The 22,330-nt window shown below is 28.2% G+C and overlaps 1 protein-coding gene and 2 pseudogenes across 1 annotated transcript; 2 read left to right on the plus strand and 1 right to left on the minus strand.

Moving 5' to 3' along the window:
• On the plus strand, positions 1 to 4,083 carry LOC126554643 (uncharacterized; annotated as a pseudogene).
• Positions 4,084 to 10,737: 6,654 nt separating this feature from the next.
• On the minus strand, positions 10,738 to 11,219 carry LOC126554644 (clumping factor B-like). The gene is made up of 2 exons (XM_050209703.1): positions 11,171 to 11,219; positions 10,738 to 11,087 (listed from the first exon to the last, which is right to left on the minus strand). Exons 1-2 carry the CDS (start codon positions 11,217 to 11,219, stop codon positions 10,738 to 10,740), a joined length of 399 nt encoding a protein of 132 aa, XP_050065660.1.
• Positions 11,220 to 15,741: 4,522 nt separating this feature from the next.
• LOC126554645 (probable WRKY transcription factor protein 1) lies at positions 15,742 to 22,330 on the plus strand (annotated as a pseudogene).

A 22,330-nucleotide genomic window follows, 5' to 3' on the forward strand; every position in this document is an offset into this window, starting at 1 on the left:
ATGTCTTTATTAAATTGGTTAACCAAAACAAACGTGAACCCAATCGACGATTCATTGATTTCTACTCAAGCAATAATAAAAGCGTCATCTAATGAAGCTGAGACAGTGAGTACAGAATTTAATAATTGTAATACTAATAATAGTTAAAACAATTCTAATGAAAGTAGCGATAAAAATGATAACGATTATCCAAGTATCTGGACAAATGAAATGTTTTTATCATTTCTTAATAAATATCCTTGGATAATGGTAAAAGACCAAAAATTGGGCTGTAAAATTTGCGTGCAGGTTCAAAACCTTGCCACATATAAAACACAAGGTATTAGATTTGCTATTGAATGGACAGAGTGTTGTGTAGCTCGAGCATCTACGATAAATTTCGACGAAATGGAAGATAAAATAAAAATGGAAAAAAGTAAGTCATAAATACTTTATTTTTATCAGCAATTTTAGTAATTATAAAATAAAAAAGTATGAAGTAAAAACGATAAATACTAGGGTATTAAATTTTTAAACAATAAACAAATAAAATATGTATTTAAAACCACTGCTTGTATATGATGAATCAAATAATATATTTTTGAAATTTTTAAACAATTATTTGCCAACTATTGTATTTTGCCAGTCAACTGAATGGTTATTGACGTACTCTACAAAATACTCCCTGACGTCTTTGGCATTTTTTGTAGAGTTCCCTATTCCTCTTCTTTCTAATACACTCTCCATCGAAGAACTCGTGATATCTTCGACATTAAAGCCATCACGGCGACGTACAAAATTGTGTAGCACACAACAAGATTTTGTTATCATAACTGCTGCGTCCGATTCAACTAATATATTAGATTGAAAAACACGCCATTTTTTAGACATGATTCCAAAGGTACATTCAATATAATGACGAGCCCTTGATAAACGGTAATTAAAAATTCTCCTTTTGTCGTTTAAAGTTCTACCTGAGAACGGTCGTAATAAGTTCTTATGTAGAGCAAAAGCTTCATAGGCCACGAGAACAAATGGTTGTGGTGAACCGAGTTCATCGTTCGGTAAACATTGATCAGGTGGAAAGTTTATTTGATTTGCATAAAGTTTCCTACCAAACGTTGACGTTTTGAAAACATTACAATCACTTTCTTTACTAAATGATCCCACATCAATTATTTGAAAGCAATAATTGGAGTCGCAAATGGCCATTAAAATTAATGAAAAAAAAGTCGGCAAGTGGGTACCGCTCTGCTGTACATTAGGGGGTGGGGTGGACCTCGGACTAGGGTAGATTAAATTTGAATGTAATAATAAGTATCATTGTATACGAAAAACGATTCTGAACGGAGATGATTTATCAGTCTATAATATATTATAATTAAATATTGTCATATATTCTATTTTGAAACAAATATTCCGATTTCATAAAAATTTAAAACTCAAACGCTCAAAACATTTTTTCTATAATGACTCTTAAAATTTTCTCTATAGCTTTTTGAAGCAAAACTTATGGAAAACTTAGTGTTGAATTGCTTAACGTTAGATATAAATACAAACAATTTTATGAATTTTGAACTACAAAATAATTTGCATATATTCATGATTTTGAAGAAATTTTTGTCAAAATTTGAACTAAAAACGCTTATAAAAAAAAATTGTGACTAACGATTTTTATTTTTTTAAGCTACAATAAAAACCACTCATAAGGAACCTTGTGTTAAATTTTCAAAACTTTTTGGTCATCCAAAAATTTTTTATCGACACTTTAAAAAAAATTTCTCAAAAAAATCGAAAATTTCAGTGGTCTATAATAACTCAAAAAAAGTCAAAATTTTTTGAAAATTTAACTATATACAGATACCACTGACATTAACATTTGGTGAAAATTTCAAGTATTATAGTATATTAGTTTTTGAATTACAACCATAAAAAAAATCGATTTGGTCGAAAACTGGTTTTGCTTAAAAATTGCCGTTTTCCGTAATTTTTTTTTGTGTTTCTCGATTTTTTGAAAACTGTTGGAAAATGTTAACTTTTTACCTCTATAATGCACCAAGGATATTCACTTTTACATCGGAAACCACCCCCATTGTTTGAAATTGAAGCATTATTTCGAATAGTTATGCTGTACACAGACACAAAAAAAAAAAAAATAAAAATAAAAAAAAAACACATCATTGTAAAATCAATACATTCATCACTTCGTTCAGAATCTATAAGTGTTTATAGTTATAAATAACGAACCACTACTTTTTTTTAGGCACTCGATCCGTATATGTTTTCCATCTACCTACAAAAAATATATCCAACCATTATATATAACAAGGATGTATAAATTATTACTAAATTGTTTCATAACTACTTTAAATATGTTAAGTTTAGGTATATAAGATAATTTTTTAATGTTTGTAAGATTTATATTATATTTATAAATTATAATTACGTAAACTATTTAAATTAAAATATATATATATATACATTAATATAAATTAATACAATTTTATCGGTTACATTTAAATCGTTTCCCCATATTAAATAAAAATTAATAAAACTAAAAAGTGTATAAATATATAAAATAATTTACTGCACCGACGGTATTCGGGAACTGCGTCTTTTTAAAATATCCTTTGGCTATATCCAACCAGTCATTTATAGTTGGTTCTACCATTTCTATTGGCTGTATAATCTGCCATAAAACTTTACAAGTTTCTCGGATTATCATGGCTATAGTTGATACCCCCGCAAAAACTCAAAATGTAATGCGGAGAAGTGCTGTCCAGTTGCTAAGTATCTGATAACATATTTAAAATCAGATAATAGATTATCATTTATATCACGCAGTTATCGTTTAAGATCGCTTGAAAACATAAAATCGTACGTAAAATTAAAATTAATAATCATTAAAAGTAATTATTTTAAAAATAATGATAAATACTACACAGTAGGTATAAATACTATAAATCAAAATATTATTTATATTAAATTAAATTATAAATTTCAAATAGTAAAATGTTTACTTAAAATCAAAACAAGAATAAATACAATTACAATACTACATGTATATAACTAAATTAATTTTTATGTTTTTATACTTTTATAGTGAATAAAAACTTTACAATCCTTGTATTCTCATATTATAAATACATAATAACATATTGTGTTATATTTAGTGTAATTTATATTAAAAACATGTTTTGTTTTTACTAGTAAAAGAGCTTAAATTAAAATGGAAAAATATACGAGATACCTTCAGAAAGAAGTGTATAAAAAAATCAGGAAATGCTGCAAAAAACAAAAAAAAATATGTATATTATGCAGATATTTTACAATTTTTAAGACCTACAATGGAAAACAGAACATAACAAAAATATTTACATTTTAACATTTAAAAATAATTAACAGTTTGAAAAAACTCATAAGTATATAACCATTAGGACTGAAAGTAATTTTATCGAGAGTCAACCGGAAGAGGAAAACGAAGTTCAATCAGAAATAGTGAGGAATATGGAAGATTCTGGTGTCTGTGTAGACGACTCGGAAGTAGAGTCACCGAAATCCCAACAACAAATGTATGTCAAAAGAAAAAAAAATGTCTTTTGAAGACAGCTTATTACAAATGCTGAAAGGTCGAAAAGTTGAAGATCCAGTATTTTCTTTTCTTATGTCACTGGCGCCTCAAATTAGAATGTTAAGTCATGAAAAACAAAATCAACTTTTTATTGAATTCTTGCAGACCATCCAAAAAGTTTCTTCTACAAATCCTAACCAAAGTACATACATTCCTCCGGCAATTAATAATGTTGATTCCAGGCCCATACAAACCCCACCTCAACTTTCTATGACCGTTCTTATAACGCATACCCGACCGCAATAAATCATTGTCCTAATCATCTCGACATAACACCAGCTTCATCCTCATTAACTTCTTCAGGACTAGATACTTACCAATCAGTATCAGCTGTGAGTGCTGCCAATCCACATCAGTACTATAATTATTATTCGAATTCGTCTCAAGCAGTAACTGCTCCTGATTCTCCATCGACTACACCCTTCAATTATTCAAGACTGAATAAGACTAATGAATATGAAAATACTAAATAGATTGAATGTAAACTTTTGTATTTTTTTTTATATTGTTTTTAACCATTTTTTTTTTCATAACAGAACTTAAAGTTGGGTGCATTTTTAACTTTTATCAATATTTAATATTGTTTTATTGTTTTATTTAATTTTAAAATTTAATACATTTTTTTTATAATTTTATATAAACGAGGATGTTTAAAATGTTTAAATATATTATTATGTAATAGATACATTTATTCACTGTTGTATTTTTAAATATTTACTATGAACAGAAAAAACGACAACATAAACTATTTAAGTCTTCCGGTAATAATGATGATTACGAAAGTTTCTCAGCAATGAGGAAAAAATGTAAAATTATGTCTAAGTTATGTTATAAAAAACACGTTGAACGAATCCAAACCTCTATAACAAAAAATCCAAAGTATTTCTGGAGCTTTATTAAGAATAAACAAAAATGTAATGTTGTTCCATGTAACATAACTGATGGTATTAATATTGCTAAAAACATGGACGATACAGTGAACATATTTAAATCGTATTTTGAATCTGTTTATAGTCAATCGAATAACAATGTTAGTCATATCCGGTGCTATAATACCGATATAAATTTTAGCACTTGCCAGCTTACCATATTGAAAATATTTGATACTCTTCGTAATTTATCATATAAAACTAAAAGTGGTCCAGACCAAATTCCCGAAATAATTTATAAAAAGTGTTATTTTTCATTAACGCGTCCCAATCATTATCTATTTAATCTTTCTTTATCATCTGGTTGTTTTCATGATCAATGGAAATCCAGCTTTATTTATCTTGTGTTTAAATCAGGGAATCGTAATAATGTTTCAAACTACCACCCTATTTCTCAATTAAGTTCATTGCCTAAAACTTTTGAAAAATTGCTAGTACCAAAATTACAACAGTTTTTAATAAAGTAGTTTCAGATAACCAACATGGGTTTCGTCATTCGAGGTCAACAACAACCAACTTATTAATCTACTATACTGATCTTATATCGCTAATTAGTAAAGGTATACAGGTTGATGCTGTATATACCGACATTAAGAAAGCGTTTGATAGTGTCGACTTATCTATTCTGGTAAAAAAATTAGAATATGTCGGTATTGTTGGTCAAATGCAATTATGGCTTAAATCATACTTGAATGGTAGAACTCAGCAAGTAAAACTAGGAGATAGTGTCTCATTGCCAATAAATGTTACATCCGGAGTTCCTCAAGGCGGGCACTTATCACCTATACTATTTACACTCTTTATAAACGACATTAAAGATATGTTTAAAAGCAGTAATTTCTTAATGTTTGCAGACGATTTAAAATTATATATGCCTATTTACTCTCATGATGATTGCCTAAAATTACAATCCGACTTAGACTATTTCTGCTTATGGTGCTCGGTAAATGGTTTAACTGTAAACGCGGAAAAATGCTCGCAAATTTCATTCTCACGAAGAAAAAATAAATATCCAATTTCAATATAAAATGAATAATTCTAATTTAATGATTGTAACCCAGATAAAGGATCTAGGTATTCTTTTATCAAAAGACTTATCATTTAATAATCACATAACCATATCGTGTAATAAAGCTCTTAGAGTATTAGGTTTTATACGACGAAACAGTTTAGAATTAATGACCCTAATTGTTTTAAATATTATATTGTTCCTTAGTCCGCTCTATTCTAGAATATGGTTCGGTTATTTGGAATCCGTACCAAACTGGACAAATTAGTAAATTGAACGAGTCCAAAAACGATTTTTGAGAGTACTTGCATATAAGTCTAATAGAACTGACGTCTCGCTGGAGCAGCTAGCTAGTGAATATAATATTGTGTCGCTTAAGGATAGAAGAACTTTTCATGATGTGTCTTGGTTGTATAAACTTCTAAATTCTCAAATAATTTGTCCAGAACTACTTAGCCAAATACCTCTAAATGTCCCTCAAACTAATAGTCGTGTATTAAAAACATGTTATGTACCTACTTATCGTAATAATTATAGTAAATTCACCCCGATCAATAGAATGCTAATTTCTGGTAACTCAATCAATAATTTCGATTTTTTCCATGATAATTTAACCAGGTTGAAATCAATTTTATTAAATTGTTAACAGTACTATTATGTACCTACTAGTATGTATTAATGTTCTATTCTTGTTATGTTTATGATAAAAAAAAAAAAAAAAAAACTGTTCTGAGCCCATTGTGGGCGTATACAATTATATAAATAAAAAAAATAAATGATATTATCTACTTACCGCAACGTGATTGTCAGTCGTTCTTCTGTACTAATTGGAACGCGCATATGCGTTATTTGTTTTGACAAGCATGGTCTTACCAGTGAAATCTAAAAAATAGAAATTATTTGATATATTGTTATCCAAACGTAAAATGTTAACGTTTGTAATTTTTATATGCGTTCTGATTTTAAATATTTATTCGTTATTTATTTACTTTCCAATTCATCAAACGTTTTTATAGACATCATGAAGTACTTTAAAAATTCTTCAGGGTGAGCCCTCAGTATCATAAAGTTCACTTGAAACTGACTTTCTTTAATTCTTGTTGTGTTTATCGGATGTACCCAATAGCGCCTTTTGGATCTTTGCTTTTTTCAGTTCTATTACGTTTATTTAATACATATGCTACCGCTATGGCTTCAACGTCGTTTAATAAGTCCATAATAATACGTATAATTTATGTTAAACTTGAAAAACGAAATTCAAAGGTCTTACCTCAACCACGTTTTTAGCACAACTGATTATTAATAACACCAACTCGCTCCAATATTCACTTTATTTTATGTGGAATTTAGCTATTTTTAAATATGGCGCGAAGAAAAACCGCGACGGCGCGCGGCCAAACCGCTCCGTGTGTAACCAGCTTAACACATTGCTAATTTATCAGCGTATATTATTTTAAAATATACTTTGTAGCTTCATCTGTCTTTGAACCACCCATCTTGGATAGAGCTGTTAACTATTGTAAAAATAATAACATTAAAATAATTATTATAATTTTAACCTAGATTATCAGTTTTAAAAACTCAAATCGTACCATGTTCGACTTATAAATTTCATCATTTTTAAGTTTTATTTCAACATTTTGTAAATCTTGCTCATATTGAAGAGGGAAATTTTCTAAAATATTGGTATTATAATAATCAGTAATGTTTGTGTTTTGTAGGAGGATAATTCAATGCAGACACTTTTTCATCTAATTTAAATAAATGAAGTTTTTATGTGAAAGTTGTCTTAGTACACGGTCTTAAAAATCTAAAACAAGTAACAAATGCAAAATGTATACTTGAAATATAGTAATTCATATATTATAATTTATTAATAGACTATTTTTAATAGTTAATTTAGTTTTATGAACAATTTGCAATGTTAAGTGAACATGTGAATACAGTAGATAGATTGTTAGAAAATAATAATAATTATTATTTCATTACTATTATACTTAAGTATGAGAATATGCAGATTAAAAATAGTAAACTAAATTTTACCATTATTAGAAAGGCATCGTTCACGTTTTTTCCTTTTTGAAAATAGATTTATTATCTGTTAGGTTGTTATCATAGCTTGACCTTTGATATGCATTTTCTAAAATATAATATATAAATGTTATAATGATTTAATTTTTATATTTACTAAATAAAGTACAATCAATTTTATATTTACTTGATAGTTGGATGATCACTGGAAAATTCATCGTAACTTGGACTTGGATGAAAACGTTCTAAAATATTAAATAAAATGTTTTATATATTATCTAGACTAGATTTTATTCTTATATTATTGAACTATAAATATTAGATCTTTACTTGAGTTAGTTTGACGACCACTGGAAGGTTCTTCGTAATTTAAACTTGTACACAAATTTTCTAAAATAATGTATATAAATGTTATCATGATTTAATTTTTATATTAATTTAAGTAAATTATATAATATTATATTATGAGATCTTTACTTGAATCAGTTTGATAGTCACTTGAAGGTTCACTAGTGTAGCTTAAACTTCGACGGATATTTTCTAAAATGTTAAAATACGAGATTATTAGATCAAGATTTTATTTATATTATTATTAAATTATAAATGTTCTATCCTTGAATTAGTTTGATGATTACTGAAAGGTTCGCCATAGATTGGACTTTGAACATGTTCTAAAATATCGAATTTAAATAAAATTGTTTGCGCGACTACCTGATCTTTTATGACACCACTGGGTGTCTGCCGGGTATAGACTCGCAGAGTTACATGCGCCGGATAAGTAGTACTATAAATTATTAGCAAATGTACTGGGCAGAAATTACGATGTATTAAAAACAACAGATAACAAATTATAAGAAAGTGGACTGTATTAAATTTATCGAAAAGAACATATTGCCAACTCTTACACGTATAAATAAAAATATATATATTCTTACGTACTAATGTTAGTAAACTTAAAATAACATAGTAATATAATATTATAATATAAAATATTAACACGTTGATGGACATGACTGCTATAGCATGGCACCACATTTCTGACCTTTTAGCATCACTCTGTATTTCTTGAAGTTTTCGTCCGATTTTTATGAAAGTTATATTTTTATAATCAGTGTATAATAATGGAGTATTTTAGAAAAAAAAAATAAGATGACTGCAATAGCATGTATCGTTTTTCCTAATGAAACCGTGCAAATACTTCCACTGTTTTTAAAAATAATTGAATTATAAATGCAATGGAACATAAAGTACTTAGTAAAAATCAAAATCGAATACAACATAAGTCTATATTTCTCTTCAGTCTTCATACAATTTACAATAACGAAATAAAATAAAACAAAAAAACAAACTTTATAAAACGTGTAAAAAAAAACCTAAGTTCTTTCAATAAAATTAAAAAATACAATATCACATGCTTAGTGAAAATTATAAGGAACAATAGATATAAGTATTATATACTTCTTCATAAAATTTATAATAAGAAAAAATACAATATAAGCCTATACTCTATCACATACTTAGTGAAAATTATAAGGAACAACATAAATATATACTTCTTCATAAAACTTAAAATAACAAAATAAAATAAAACAATACAAACTTTGTAAAAATTAGTATAAACACGTAAAAACCCATACAATTATATGGATTGTGAATAAAACATAAATATTAAATTGGTTTTATTTATATGATTATTACTCAAGTTTATGATACATTGAAAAACAAATTCCTGGACATAATGGCGGTTGCTCAGGACACATTTTGCACCTCCATGAGGTCTGTTTAACTTTTTTTTGCTTTGTGCACTGTCTACATCGCAGGAAATATCCACTTATTTTCCAACCTAAAACAATAGTTTTACAACATTTTATATTAAAATATTTTTTATATTGTTATACCTGGAGGATGTGGAATTTTTTCTTGCATGTGTCCTAAAATTGGCGATGTTGGTCTTGGTAAATTATTCATATTTCTATGAATATTTTTATTTTTAATTAGTTGGTTTCCATGAATAATGTTCTCTGGTAAATATATTAGTTTTTGAATTATGGCTTCACGAAAATCAATAAAACGGTAGTTGCTAGTTGACAGGGATTTTTTATACAAATAGTATGCATTCCATACAGAAATATCCAGAAAGTGGAAGATAACTTTTTTATACCACCTAATAGTTTTTCTTGGTGAAGAATAGTAACTTATCATTTGGTCGCTTCGATCAATCCCTGACATGTTTAAGTTGTACTCAGCAATGTGCTTGGGCTTCATTTTTTGTTGTCCATATTTATTTTTGACTGAAACCATGAGGTTTGTGTCCAGTTGTAATTGATAGCACTTCCCGTTTATCCCTCCAGCGACTGACATAAATTGGGCCCTTTTTAGCAAAAACATGTTGACCAAATTTCAATTTCAAAGTTTTTATTGTAATTGATTTTGGATTTTTCTTTCTATTACTTCTTAATGTGCCTGTTGTATGTGTTTTCTTCTTATACAAAATATTTGACAAATCCACTGAGTTATAAAAATTGTCCATGTATAAATGGTGACCCTTATTTAGATATGGTTTCATCAATCTGATGACTAGATCATTTATTTTTGAACCATTTGACACCTGATCAGTCTTTCCTTTATAAATTTCAGTATTCAGTACATAACCGTTAGGTGTACATAACTCAAAAAACTTAATTCCATATTTGTTTTTTTTATTTTTTATATATTGTCTGAATAATAGTCGCCCTCTCCAAAGCAACATGGACTCATCCAAAGATAGAGCCTCATAAGGGCTGAAATTAGATTGAAATTTGTTTTTTAGTATGTCAACTAATGTTGAAACTTTATGTAATCTATCACAATATTTATAGAAATACCTTCGGAGCTATTAAAACATCTAAGAATTTTTTCAAATTTTCTACCAGACATAGTATAATTAAAATGGGATGGTATTACATTGGGTTATTGCTAAATGCTTTTCGTAATATTGGGATTTTCAACTGACTCTTGAGTAAACATAATCCAATAAATTTTTCTAAGTCTTCTCGAGTAATTTTTGTAATATTTTTAGCTCTACTACCTTTTGTATGAGGACGAGTTAAAGTGCCAATTTTTTTTGCATAGTTATTAGTGCATGTAAGTAATAAGTTGAATACTTCCTCATCCCAAAATTAAAAAAAAACATCAATAGCTGAAGTTTCATTGTTTATTTCAAATTTTGTTTCAGCTGTACTAACATCAAATTCAAAATCTTGTATATTACCAAATTTTTCATCTTCCCAATCACTTTCATCCTCTTCTGTATCAGTGTTAGAATCAGAACTTACCACACTATCACTGTCAATTTCATTATCATTATTATTTATGTTATTTTCAGCAACTGCAATATCCGGACTAGTATAACTTATATTTGAGCTTGACAGTGTTGTAGAATGATCAGCATCACTGTCAGTTATGTACGAATTACCATCACCTTGATGAGAATCTTCTGCATATGATTCGCCAGATGTTGAAAAATTATCTAAAATATAACAATAACCACATAATACCTATGGTTAGTTTTAATTTATATATCCCTAACACCAAAAATATTAAGCGACTTACCATTTTCCACGTCATCTAACATTTCCAGTATTCGGCTATCTTCATCCATTATAATAATATATTAATAAAATACGTTTAAATATAAATCTTAAATAAAAAAGTAAAATGTTTTAGTAGTAATGTTTTTAAAATGTTGTTGCTTTTCGTTTGTGGATAATAATCATAATGATAATTGATAACAAAATACGTTGTATTATGAATTTGGCGGGTTTGCCCGATAAGCGCACGTGTGATAAAGATATTATGGTATACCACCAAAGAGGTTGTATAGTTGTACATCACATAAAGTTTCATTTTTGACCCTAAATCAACATTTACAATAACAAATGCTATAGCAGTCATGCACCGGCAATACCAAAACACATAGAATGCTATAGTATGGCGTGTCCATCAACGTGTTAACAAACAAAAAAAAACAAAAGAGAGGGATGATATAAGGCTGACCTGGATCCAGCTAACGCGTGGGACGGACAATGTTTCTCAGCCTCACCAGTCGTAGCACAAACACCAATGTGAATATACAGCAAAAATGGTCGGGCACTGACGTTGGAGACTTGGTGTGTGTTGTAATACACGGCGAAGACACACCTTAATGGACGACGCAGAAACGAACTTTGTTAATGACTGTCATGCATTTAAGAACTTGATCAAATACAATATTGCTAATAACTATGATACTTTTATTGTTTAACATGTAATAGTTATCAGGACTTGTAATATGTACACAGATATTGTTAATTTTAGCTTTTTTATATTGCCTATCGACATCAGATGTATCAATAACTGGACCTTTTGATAGTTTCTTTGTATACTTATTTACTAATGAGGAACTAACAGTATAGGTCTTATTATTAGATTCCTCAATGTACCTTCTATGAAGTTGTTGAGTAAGTCTATAAGATTTCCACAACTGTCATTTGAGTAACCTAAGTTTATTTTCAAAAGGAAAAGCGCTAAATTCATCCAAAGTTCCTAATAATTTGGCATCATTTACAATATGTAGCAATCCATGAACATTATGAGAAACAAAGTGTTATACGTATAAAATTAAAAATGTATCAATAAAATGTTGCAATAGTTCTTGGCATAATCAGAATATTTTGCAAAATACTCTTACTACACAGAATTCGCATACTGACATGAAGAGTCATAATATTATCTATAACTTTTGGATGTAAAATATCTTTTAAAATAACTGGACAGGTATATAACAGAAACTGCCTTAATTCTGTGGCTTTCCATTTCTCAATAAATTCAATACTTTGGGATCTTTGAGCTAAGTCTTTAGTAATATGATATTTTATAATTTTGAAGTCAACGACAATATTTTAGCATGAGGTAAACTTACAAATCTGTAATTTGGTTTGCCTTCTAGCCACAATTTTATTATCTTCTTAAGAACACCGATGCATATTAAATGCATATAATCCAAACATACTCTAGTAATAGGTTGTTTAAAATTTTGAATATTTAGTAAAATTGATTGTCTTTGATGAAATTCTTCGTACTCATATACCTAACCTAACGTATGAATGCCTCATCGGTTCTTAAAATATTATTTTTATTTCTGGAAAACATATACGACCATTTAGAAATTCACCTTCTTGAGTACAATTGGTACAACTAAAATAACCTGTGTGGCCATTTATTTTGAGAAGAAAAGATTTTGCCGGAGTATCACAAATAATGCTATGGACATAAACTTTATATAATACATCATTAAATAAAAATCAATTGTTAACAATATTTATCATTTCATTCACAAAATCTTGAAAAAAAAATATTTGAATCGTTTGGTTTAGTAAGACCATGATAAACACCTATAACAAATATGTGTGAGCTCCCAGCTAAACAGCCCAAAATTGGTCATAATTGACTGTTACTGCTATCAAATAATGCCAAGTCATCAGTTGATATTTTGAGTCTGCAACGTGCTCTGATACTTATATTAAATATAATATATAAATTACTACATACTGTAGCCAACAATAACCATAGGGGCATAACAAACATCCCTATAATTATGCTAAGGGTGAGCAGCCAAGCAAGCAATGATCGGGTATAATAAATTGGGACCTAAAACGAAAGGTAAAAAACCAATCAACAGTATCATCGCCCGTATGCTTTCTACCCGCTAGAATATAACAACTATATGATTTATATGATTGCTGCCGGAGGCATGTAATGAATACATCACCACCCGGTAGAACATACTAGGTACGTAATTACCCACTCGGTAGAATATTATAGATGTATTATTGACGCACAGCGTCGCTCAGATAACGCAAAGCGTGGGAAGAAGCGGATGCAGGTGACGCTGACCATCAGGGACCTAAAGGTACCGCGGGAGTCCGTGGATGATATATAAGGGGGCCAAGATTAGGCACATTTCAGACGTGATCCACCAGAGTTAGAGCGAGCACCTTCACGTCACCCAGTTCAATAATTTTGTCATTTGGACGTAGAATATTTTTGTCGAAATAAAACACTAAGAAATAATTCAAAAGTCTTCATTTTTTACAAATATTCCATTCGATACTACATCATTCCATTGCTTGTACGTGGCACCTTACAAGTTCAACATTTTTAAAGTAGGGATATCCTTGATAAATATATTAATAACAATAAATTAGTATCATATAATTCTCAATTATACTTATCAATAAAAATTATTTTACGATTTGAAATTATCTATAATATTATTATACAAGTATCTACAATAAATATCTTAGGTTAATAATTTAGTATATAAAATGTTTATAAAGTATAATCTACATACAAACATACAAATAAATTGTATCACATTATAAATATATTTATATTAATACATTTTATTATATATATTGTTATTATGATAACAATTGATTTTATATTGGATGGATTAAACATTTATTATAATAGTTTTCAAAACAATAAATTACTTTTTACACTTTTATTCATCATAAATTTACTTTAGATTAATATACTTTGCAGAGTTCAGAAATATAAATTATATTAGTGTAGTAAGCTGACGTAGGTACGGAAAGCCTATAGTGCAAAAGGTCAAACACAACATCACGCCACCGGAATAGGCCACTAATCGGGCCTTCTCATTGGTAAACACCAATTTAGATTATTGTAGCAGTTTTCTATAACGGCAATCATCCTATCCTAATCAGGGCATGTCTCCATATAAACAGGAGCCATTTACAAGCTCTGATCAGAGAAGTCTTACAAGTCTTACACACAACGTCTCACCCATGCTTACCCGAAGCCTCTAGGGAGACGTTCTCACAACACTTACTCTCCGTTGAGTACTATTCCGTCGAAAAACTTCTAATTATAATAAATATATTAATTAATTTGATACGGTTCAACAAACAGTTGTAACTTAACTTTTATAAATCAATAAAGTCTTAATATTTATTATATATATATTTTCAACCTCTTCCACTCCAAATAGCAGCGAACGTGCACGGTGCACTCGTCATAAAAGAAGCGTGTACAAACCCAGCGGTGAGAGCGACGGGTTACTACAATGTTATCGATGACCAGCAGCGTATCTTCTGAATATTATTTATACATTTTATTGTCTCATTGCTAAACTGTCCGTTCACGCGCGATTATAATAATATTTTATTACCGATCGCATTTAGATCAACCGACAAACGATCATCATTTTTTAAATAGTAGTTATTGACTATTAAGCAGTTATTTTACATATTTTATCTTAGAACAATATGGCAAATTTGTATAAAAAGGTAAGTTGTATTTCATACCATATTATAGCTTATAATTTATAACTAAATATTTCGTGAGTAACAACTAACAGGCACGCCTCTGGCCAAGAGGATGGTACACACTACGTCATATGCGTTGTCTCTGTCTTACAAATATACATCACAAATTTACAATTTACAAATTTCAAATTATTACAATGGTATTCCAGAATCGATCAATGAAATGGGTAGTGGTGAAGTTTACCGACACCAAGGAATTTAGTGTTCTTCCCGTAAATTGGCTGGTGGAAATCCAACTGAATCATGGACACAGTACCAAATTAAAGTGCTCGGCGGCAATACAACTTACGGTAAGAAAAAACAAATTTAAGTAAACCTAGGATTCTAAAGGCGCGTACACACTAGCGTAACAAAACAGTGAACATGTAACACGTAACAATGTTCGTGTGACATAAGAGTGCAACAAATCACCGATCCGCCGATTGTCGGTATTTTGGCGAAACATCAAAGGGTGATACTCGTTCACGTTACAATATGTATGGACGAAATTACGAACATAATCATGTAACACCTTACGAATATAGCATACAAACATACATTATTTTGAATCAAAAATTAATAAAATATATGCCTATATAATATCGATATTCGATTGTCGAAATAATTATTTATACTAGTATGATATTATTGTTATAATGTTATGCATATTAATATTTATAAATAACCACCAAATTGCAGCATACATTTTATTTTCCATTTTATCATAATAACAACATTAATTTAGTTGACGATTAACCTCCTAAGACAAACCATAGTCCTTTAATACCTATCGTTTAAATACATTTTGTAACTATGGTAAATTGGACAAATGAAAATGTATTAAAACTTATTGAAGTTTATCGTAGTAAGGAAATAATATGGAGCCCTACGAACAAAAATAATTTAAATAAGATTTTGAAAATGATGCTTGGAATGAAATCGCAAGTGAATTGTCCGATCATACTTCAACTACAATCACTGCAAATGACTGTAAAACTAAAATTGTGACAATACTTGCTGCGTATAGAAGAGAAAAAATGAAAATACGTAAAAGTATAGGAACCGGTTCAGGTAAACTAAATTATAGTTAATTATAAAATTTTGTTCACTCATAAGGTGCCGAAGATGTGTATAAGTCATCATAGTTTGCATTTGAAAGTCTAGAATTTTTAAAAAACAAAGATACTCCTCGACAAAGAAGATGCACGGTAAATTTAGAAATTTTTATATGGTTATAACTTATAAGTAATTTTAAAAATATTGGAATGTTTTTATTTCGTGTTTATTATCAGCTAATTAAAAAAATAATAATAACATATTAAACTAAAGTGATAAATATAACTACTGATGATAACATTATTTTTTAATACGAGTATTTAAAATATTTTTAAAATACCTATTTAAATTATGCATATTCTTCTTGCCAACTAACATAACCTTCATTACTACAGTAGTGCATTACTTCTTTTCGTATTTCCATCAAATTTAAAGTAGATTTACGAGTTACTCTCTTTATTGGTCTAATGTATTGTATTTTTTCATTATTAGTGTTCCTCCATGTTCCTTCAATGAAATTTCCATTTACTTCAGAATCGAATATTCCATTTGGGGTATAAATAGCGGCTGAATTATTATTTCTTCTTAAAAAATTATGGAGATGTGCTATAGTCGTAACAACTAGTTGTGATTTTTCTGGATTTAATAATAGAGGTTTTCGGAGAACTCTAAATACAGATTAAATAATAACGAAAACATTTTCCACTACCCGACGTGCTCGAGAAAGTCTATAATTATATATTCGTTGCGGCGTGCCTTTAGAATGTAAGTCAGGAAAAGGTTTCATTATATTTTCTGTAAAGAAAATGCTCCATCTCCAATAAAAAAATATGGTATTTTTTTATGTCTACCTGGTAGTGGAGCTAATAATGGTAAATCTAGTGAATTCGATTTTAATCTTTTATTAAGTTGACAATCCTGAAATACACCTGCATCTGAAATTCTTCCTTGGCAACCTGCATCGACGAATATGAAATTATAGTTCGCATCAACAACAGCAAATAAGACAATACTGTATGAAGATTTATAGTTAATATATTCACTCCTAGTATTGATAGGAGCTTGGATTACCACATGTTTTCCATCCATAGAACCCATTGTGTGTGGAAAGTTCCACTTCCTTTCAAAATCATTTGCAATTTCCAACCATTTTTTTTGGTGTATTAAGTACCTGAAGTTGTATATAAAATAATACGATTATTATAATATAATAATACAAATAAATATTTAAACAATCATATTTCATAGTAATCATTTGTTTAATTAATTTTAATTACTTTGTGTATATTATTCAGCATAAATTATAATTGATTTATTTTTTCATTATGTTAAAAAAATATTTATTAAACTACCTAATTAATTTAAGTTAACATTTTAAAATTGATTATTATTAATATATTATATACAGGGTGCTCACCAATTTAGAGAACACTGAATTTCTCGGCTGGAATTTTTTTTATAAACTGGTGGTATATTAATACACATTTTTTGATATATTTCAAAATTTTTTTATATTTTGATCTGCTATCTATTTTTCTACCATGCTCAGTAAAAACTTTTTTTAAAATAATAACATCTATTTTGAACATCATATTCGGATAGGTCTATTTTTTTAAGCAATTTTGATGTATCAACTATGGTTCTAAATTCAAAATTGACTGAATAAGAGCATGTCAATTTTGATAAATAATAAATTTTTTTTATTATTTTAAAAAATTTATAAAATCATTTATAATTAATTCTTATTAGTTACCTTTTGAATATTTGTACGTATTTTTTTTAGTAGTGTTATAATTTTATACCCATATTATGTTAGTCTTGTTTATGGCACTTCTAAAAAAAAAATGTATAAATATTTAAAAAGTAACCATTATGAACTAATTATAAACGATTTTATAAATTTTTAAAATAATAAAAAATGTATTATTTATTAAAATTTACATGGCTCTTATTCAGTCAATTTTGAATTTATAACCATAATTGATAGGTACATCAAAATTGCTTTTAAAAAAATAGACCTATCCGAATATGATGTTCAAAATAGATTTTGCTATTCAAAAAAAAAAGTTTTTACTGAGCATACGCAGACCAAAATTTCAAAAAAATTTGATATGTATCGGAAAATGTGTAATTCTATACCACCAGTTTGTAAAAACAAAAAATGGATTTATTCCAAAAAAATCCGGAAGAGAAATTCCCTAAATTGGCGAACACACTGTATATTATAATAAGTAAAATTGTGCATGTTTGACATTTTTACTTTAAATAAATAATAATATTTTGTGGTATCATAATCATTTTTATTAATTCTCATGCACACATTATTTACAATCCCCGTAATTTATTTTAGATGTCCGATGATAATGATCCAACCAAAATTAACCAAATTCATACTGAAGAACTACAAATTCATTCTAAAGAATCACAAATTACCTCTGAAAATCAAGGTTCATTAACACAGCCATAAAAAAAAAAAAAATATCAAAGAAGATGGTAGACTAGATAAAGCGCTTAAAATTCTAGAAACGGTGGCATCAGCCTCATCTGTAAATAATGAAAGTCAATCATTTGGACAGTTTGTTGGAAATAAATGAGAAAAATACAACCAACAAGTTAGAAGTATTGTTCAATATGAAATATTTTATTTAAAGCAGATTATGGATATTTTAATCAACAACAATCAACATATCAAAATAATCACTACATTTCTGATCCTTCAACTCATAATTATAATTATCATCCACAAAGTTATCCGATGAACATGCATTTTCCTTCATTGCCATACTCATTTCCAACTCATGATACTAATATTACATTTACACCAGTACCACAAACATCTCCAGCTACAATTACACAAACATCTCCAGCTAAATTTACACAAACATCTACACTAGTTCCGTCACCCGCAAGTTTACATTTACTTCTGAAGAAATGGATTTCAGTGATATTATATAAATGTAATTATTATTTAATTCTGTGAAAAAGTTAACAGTTTAAATTAGCCCTGTTTTTTTTCTCTTATAGTTACTTTTAGTTGTTTAAATAATATGTTATTTTAACATTATATATGTATCGTTCTGATAACATAATATATTACGTACAACATTTATACTATTGTTGTATGTGGCATTTGCCAACAAATAATAATAGAAAAATGTTACTTCTTTGTTTAAATTACGTAATATTAGGCCAATGAAGCAAATGAGCTGAGGCAGCACATTGTAAAATAATATTTAAGGACGTAAGCACCATAGGATAGGGACAGTGCGGGTTTCGAGTGAGAGACGGCACACGTTCTTATTTTTGTGTGTTTGTTTTGTGAATAATAAAGAAATCCAAAATAGTGTGAATTGTTCTTTAATCTTTTTGTGTACCATTGAGATATAGGCATACTGCAGTGGCGCCCAACGTCATTCGTAATCCACTACCCGGATTTCTATTGAACACTTGTGTTTTTATGTTTTTGTTTTTTTTTGTGTAGATTAAATACAAGTCATTTTTGTGTTTTACTTTCATACATATCGCGTTTTGAACATTTTTTTGAATTCTCACGGCAGGAAGACTACGACCAATTGTGATCATTTTGGTGTTTTACGCACTCGAGGTGAATATTTGTATTTGGTTATAATTGATATATACGTGATCTATTTTTTATTTTTCGTTTATCAATATAACATATATATATATTTATTTTTAGATTCTGAACGAAGTGATGAATGTATTGATTTTACAATGATGTACGTTTTTTTTTTTTGTTTTTTTGTTTTTTTTTTTTTTTTTTGTCTGTATACAGCATAACTAGTCGAAATAATGACCCAATTTCAAACTATGGGGGTGGTTTCCGATGTAAAAGTGAATATCCTTGGTGCATATACAAGTAAAAAGTTAACATTTTCCAACAGTTTTCAAAAAATTCGAGAAAAACAAAAAAAAAAAATGACGGAAAAACGAGAATTTTTACGCAAAACCAGTTTTCGTCAAAATCGATTTTTTTATTTTGCTCTAACTCGAAAACTAATCGATGTAAATACTTGAATTTTTCACAAAATGTTTATATTAGCGTTCTCCATATACAGTTAAATTTCAAACTTTTTTTGAAATATTTATAGACAATTGAAATTTTCAATTTTTCTAATTATTTTTTTTTTTTAAATAACGATAAAAATTTTTTGGCTGACCAGAAAATCTTGAAAATTTAATACAAGGTTTCTTATAAGTTGTTCTTAAAGTGATAAAAAAAAATCCGAAATCGTAAGTCACAATTTTTTTTTATAAGTACTTAAAGTTCGAATTTATACGAATATGTCAAAATAGCTTAAATTTGCAAGTAATTTTGTGGTTGGAAAATCGTAACAATTTTTTCTTTTATAACTAATTTTGAAAATTTGGTACAAGATTCTCCATAAACTTTTCTTCGAATATCTTTAAAAAAAACTCTACCGGATTCAGACAAAAGATTTTTATGAGTGTTTGAAATTTAAATTTTTACAAAACCGCGTTAAATAACGGTTTAGCCTCAAACGATTTTTGATATTTGTTATTATTCAAAAAGTATAAGTAGTAGATACTTGAAAATGTTACCAGTTATTTAGATTGGCATTTTCCTTACATTATTTAGTTTTCAAAATATTTTGAGTTTTTTTGAGCTATTTATAGACAACTGAAATTTTCAATTTTTCTAAAAATTTTTTTTTGAAATGTCGATAAAATTTTTTTGACCCTATCAAAATACTTGAAAATTTTATACAAAGTTCCTCATATGTTATTCTCATAGTGATTAAAAAATTATAAGAATACATAGGCACAATTTTTTTTTATAAGCATTTTGAGTTCAAATCTTGACGAAAATTCGTCAAAATTATGAATATTTGCAAATTATTTTGTAGGTATAATTCATAAAAATGTTTGTATAGGTAGCTAAGAGTTGAAAATTTAATACAAGATTTTTCATAAGTTTAGCTTACAATAATTATAAAAGAACTTAAATTTTGGTGTATTCAGGCCATAAACATAAACCACCTTTTTCACCAACCATTGGAAATTATATCCTAGGCTGACAAATCATCTTCGTTCAGAATCGTTTTTGTATACAATGATACCTATCATTGCATTCAAATTTAACCTACCCTAGTCCGAGATCCACCCCATCCCCTAATGTACAGCAGAACGGTACCCACTTGCCCGCTTTTTTTTTTGATTTATTATTAGCGTTAATTAATTATATTTTAATTTTTAGTAAGGGTAGTAATTATTTAATTAGTTTATAATTTAATATAATTAATCTAGTAGTATAAATTGGCTGTATAAACACTCCAAATAAATTTTTCTAACAATATATTTTACTAACTCAATATTTTGGAATTTCAAAAATGTTATAATTTTAGTTAAAAGTAATTAATTAAAGTTAACACATTTTATATGACCAGGTATAGATATAGGATTATTTAAACTAAGTTTTCAAATTTACAGTTTAATGAATCAACTTAAAGACCCTGGATCGGATCTTTCTATTACGATAAATACGGCAACAGATATCTATACTCTCAAAAAACCATTTTTTATTCAATATTGCGAAAATAAAAATCTAAAATCTACTGGAACTACTACCGAATTAAGAGCTAGACTAAGTAGATATTTAAGAGGAGCTATAACTTTGGAAGAAGTGGATGATTCATTAGACGTTGAAAAACGTAATATAATTCTTAACAATTCGATCACTAATAAAATGTATTTAAAAAATTTACTTAAAGACGCTGAGCTATCCGATTCAAGTCCCGATCAAATAGACAACAATAAAAGCTCACCAGCTACTTACTCAACATCATTAGCTCTATACGACAACTTAAACAATAGTTTAAATTCTTTTTCAAATAGAGTTGGAAAAATCTTAGAAAATTCAAACACATCTGGTAATAACTCTCAAGATCAAAGCACCCAATTATACCAAAATACCTTAATACATCTTGAGGATTCTATTAATTCTCCCGAAAACTTAAAACACATATATCAGGAAATAGGGCTCAACAAAAATAACTCAACTAATAATCAAGCTAATCCTAATTTAAACACTAATTCTATTCTACCCACACCAATTGCACCGAGCAAAAGAAGAATGAATAAAAAAACTCTAATGATTAAACTTGATAATTTCACTGGGACCGAGGACGTTAGGAAATTTTTTAAGCAATATAATAAGATTAGTGACATTAATGAATGGAATGAAAATGATAAACTAAAATATTTTTCAATTTTTGTAAAAGGCACAGACAATACCTTTTTAGAAAATCTTGAAGACCAAAAAGATAATTGGTCATGGAAAGAATTAGAGGACATTTTTTTTAAATGA

The sequence above is a fragment of the Aphis gossypii genome, unplaced genomic scaffold, assembly GCF_020184175.1.
Source record: "Aphis gossypii isolate Hap1 unplaced genomic scaffold, ASM2018417v2 Contig00569, whole genome shotgun sequence".
NCBI classification, from domain to species: Eukaryota; Metazoa; Arthropoda; class Insecta; order Hemiptera; family Aphididae; genus Aphis; species Aphis gossypii.

Coding starts and splice junctions, on each gene's coding strand:
- LOC126554644 (XM_050209703.1), bottom strand. CDS start 11,219: ATGGATGAAGATAGCCGAATACTGGAAATGTTAGATGACGTGGAAAAT. Junction 11,088..11,170: donor GTTAGATGACGTGGAAAATG/GTAAGTCGCTTA, acceptor GTTATATTTTAG/ATAATTTTTCAACATCTGGC.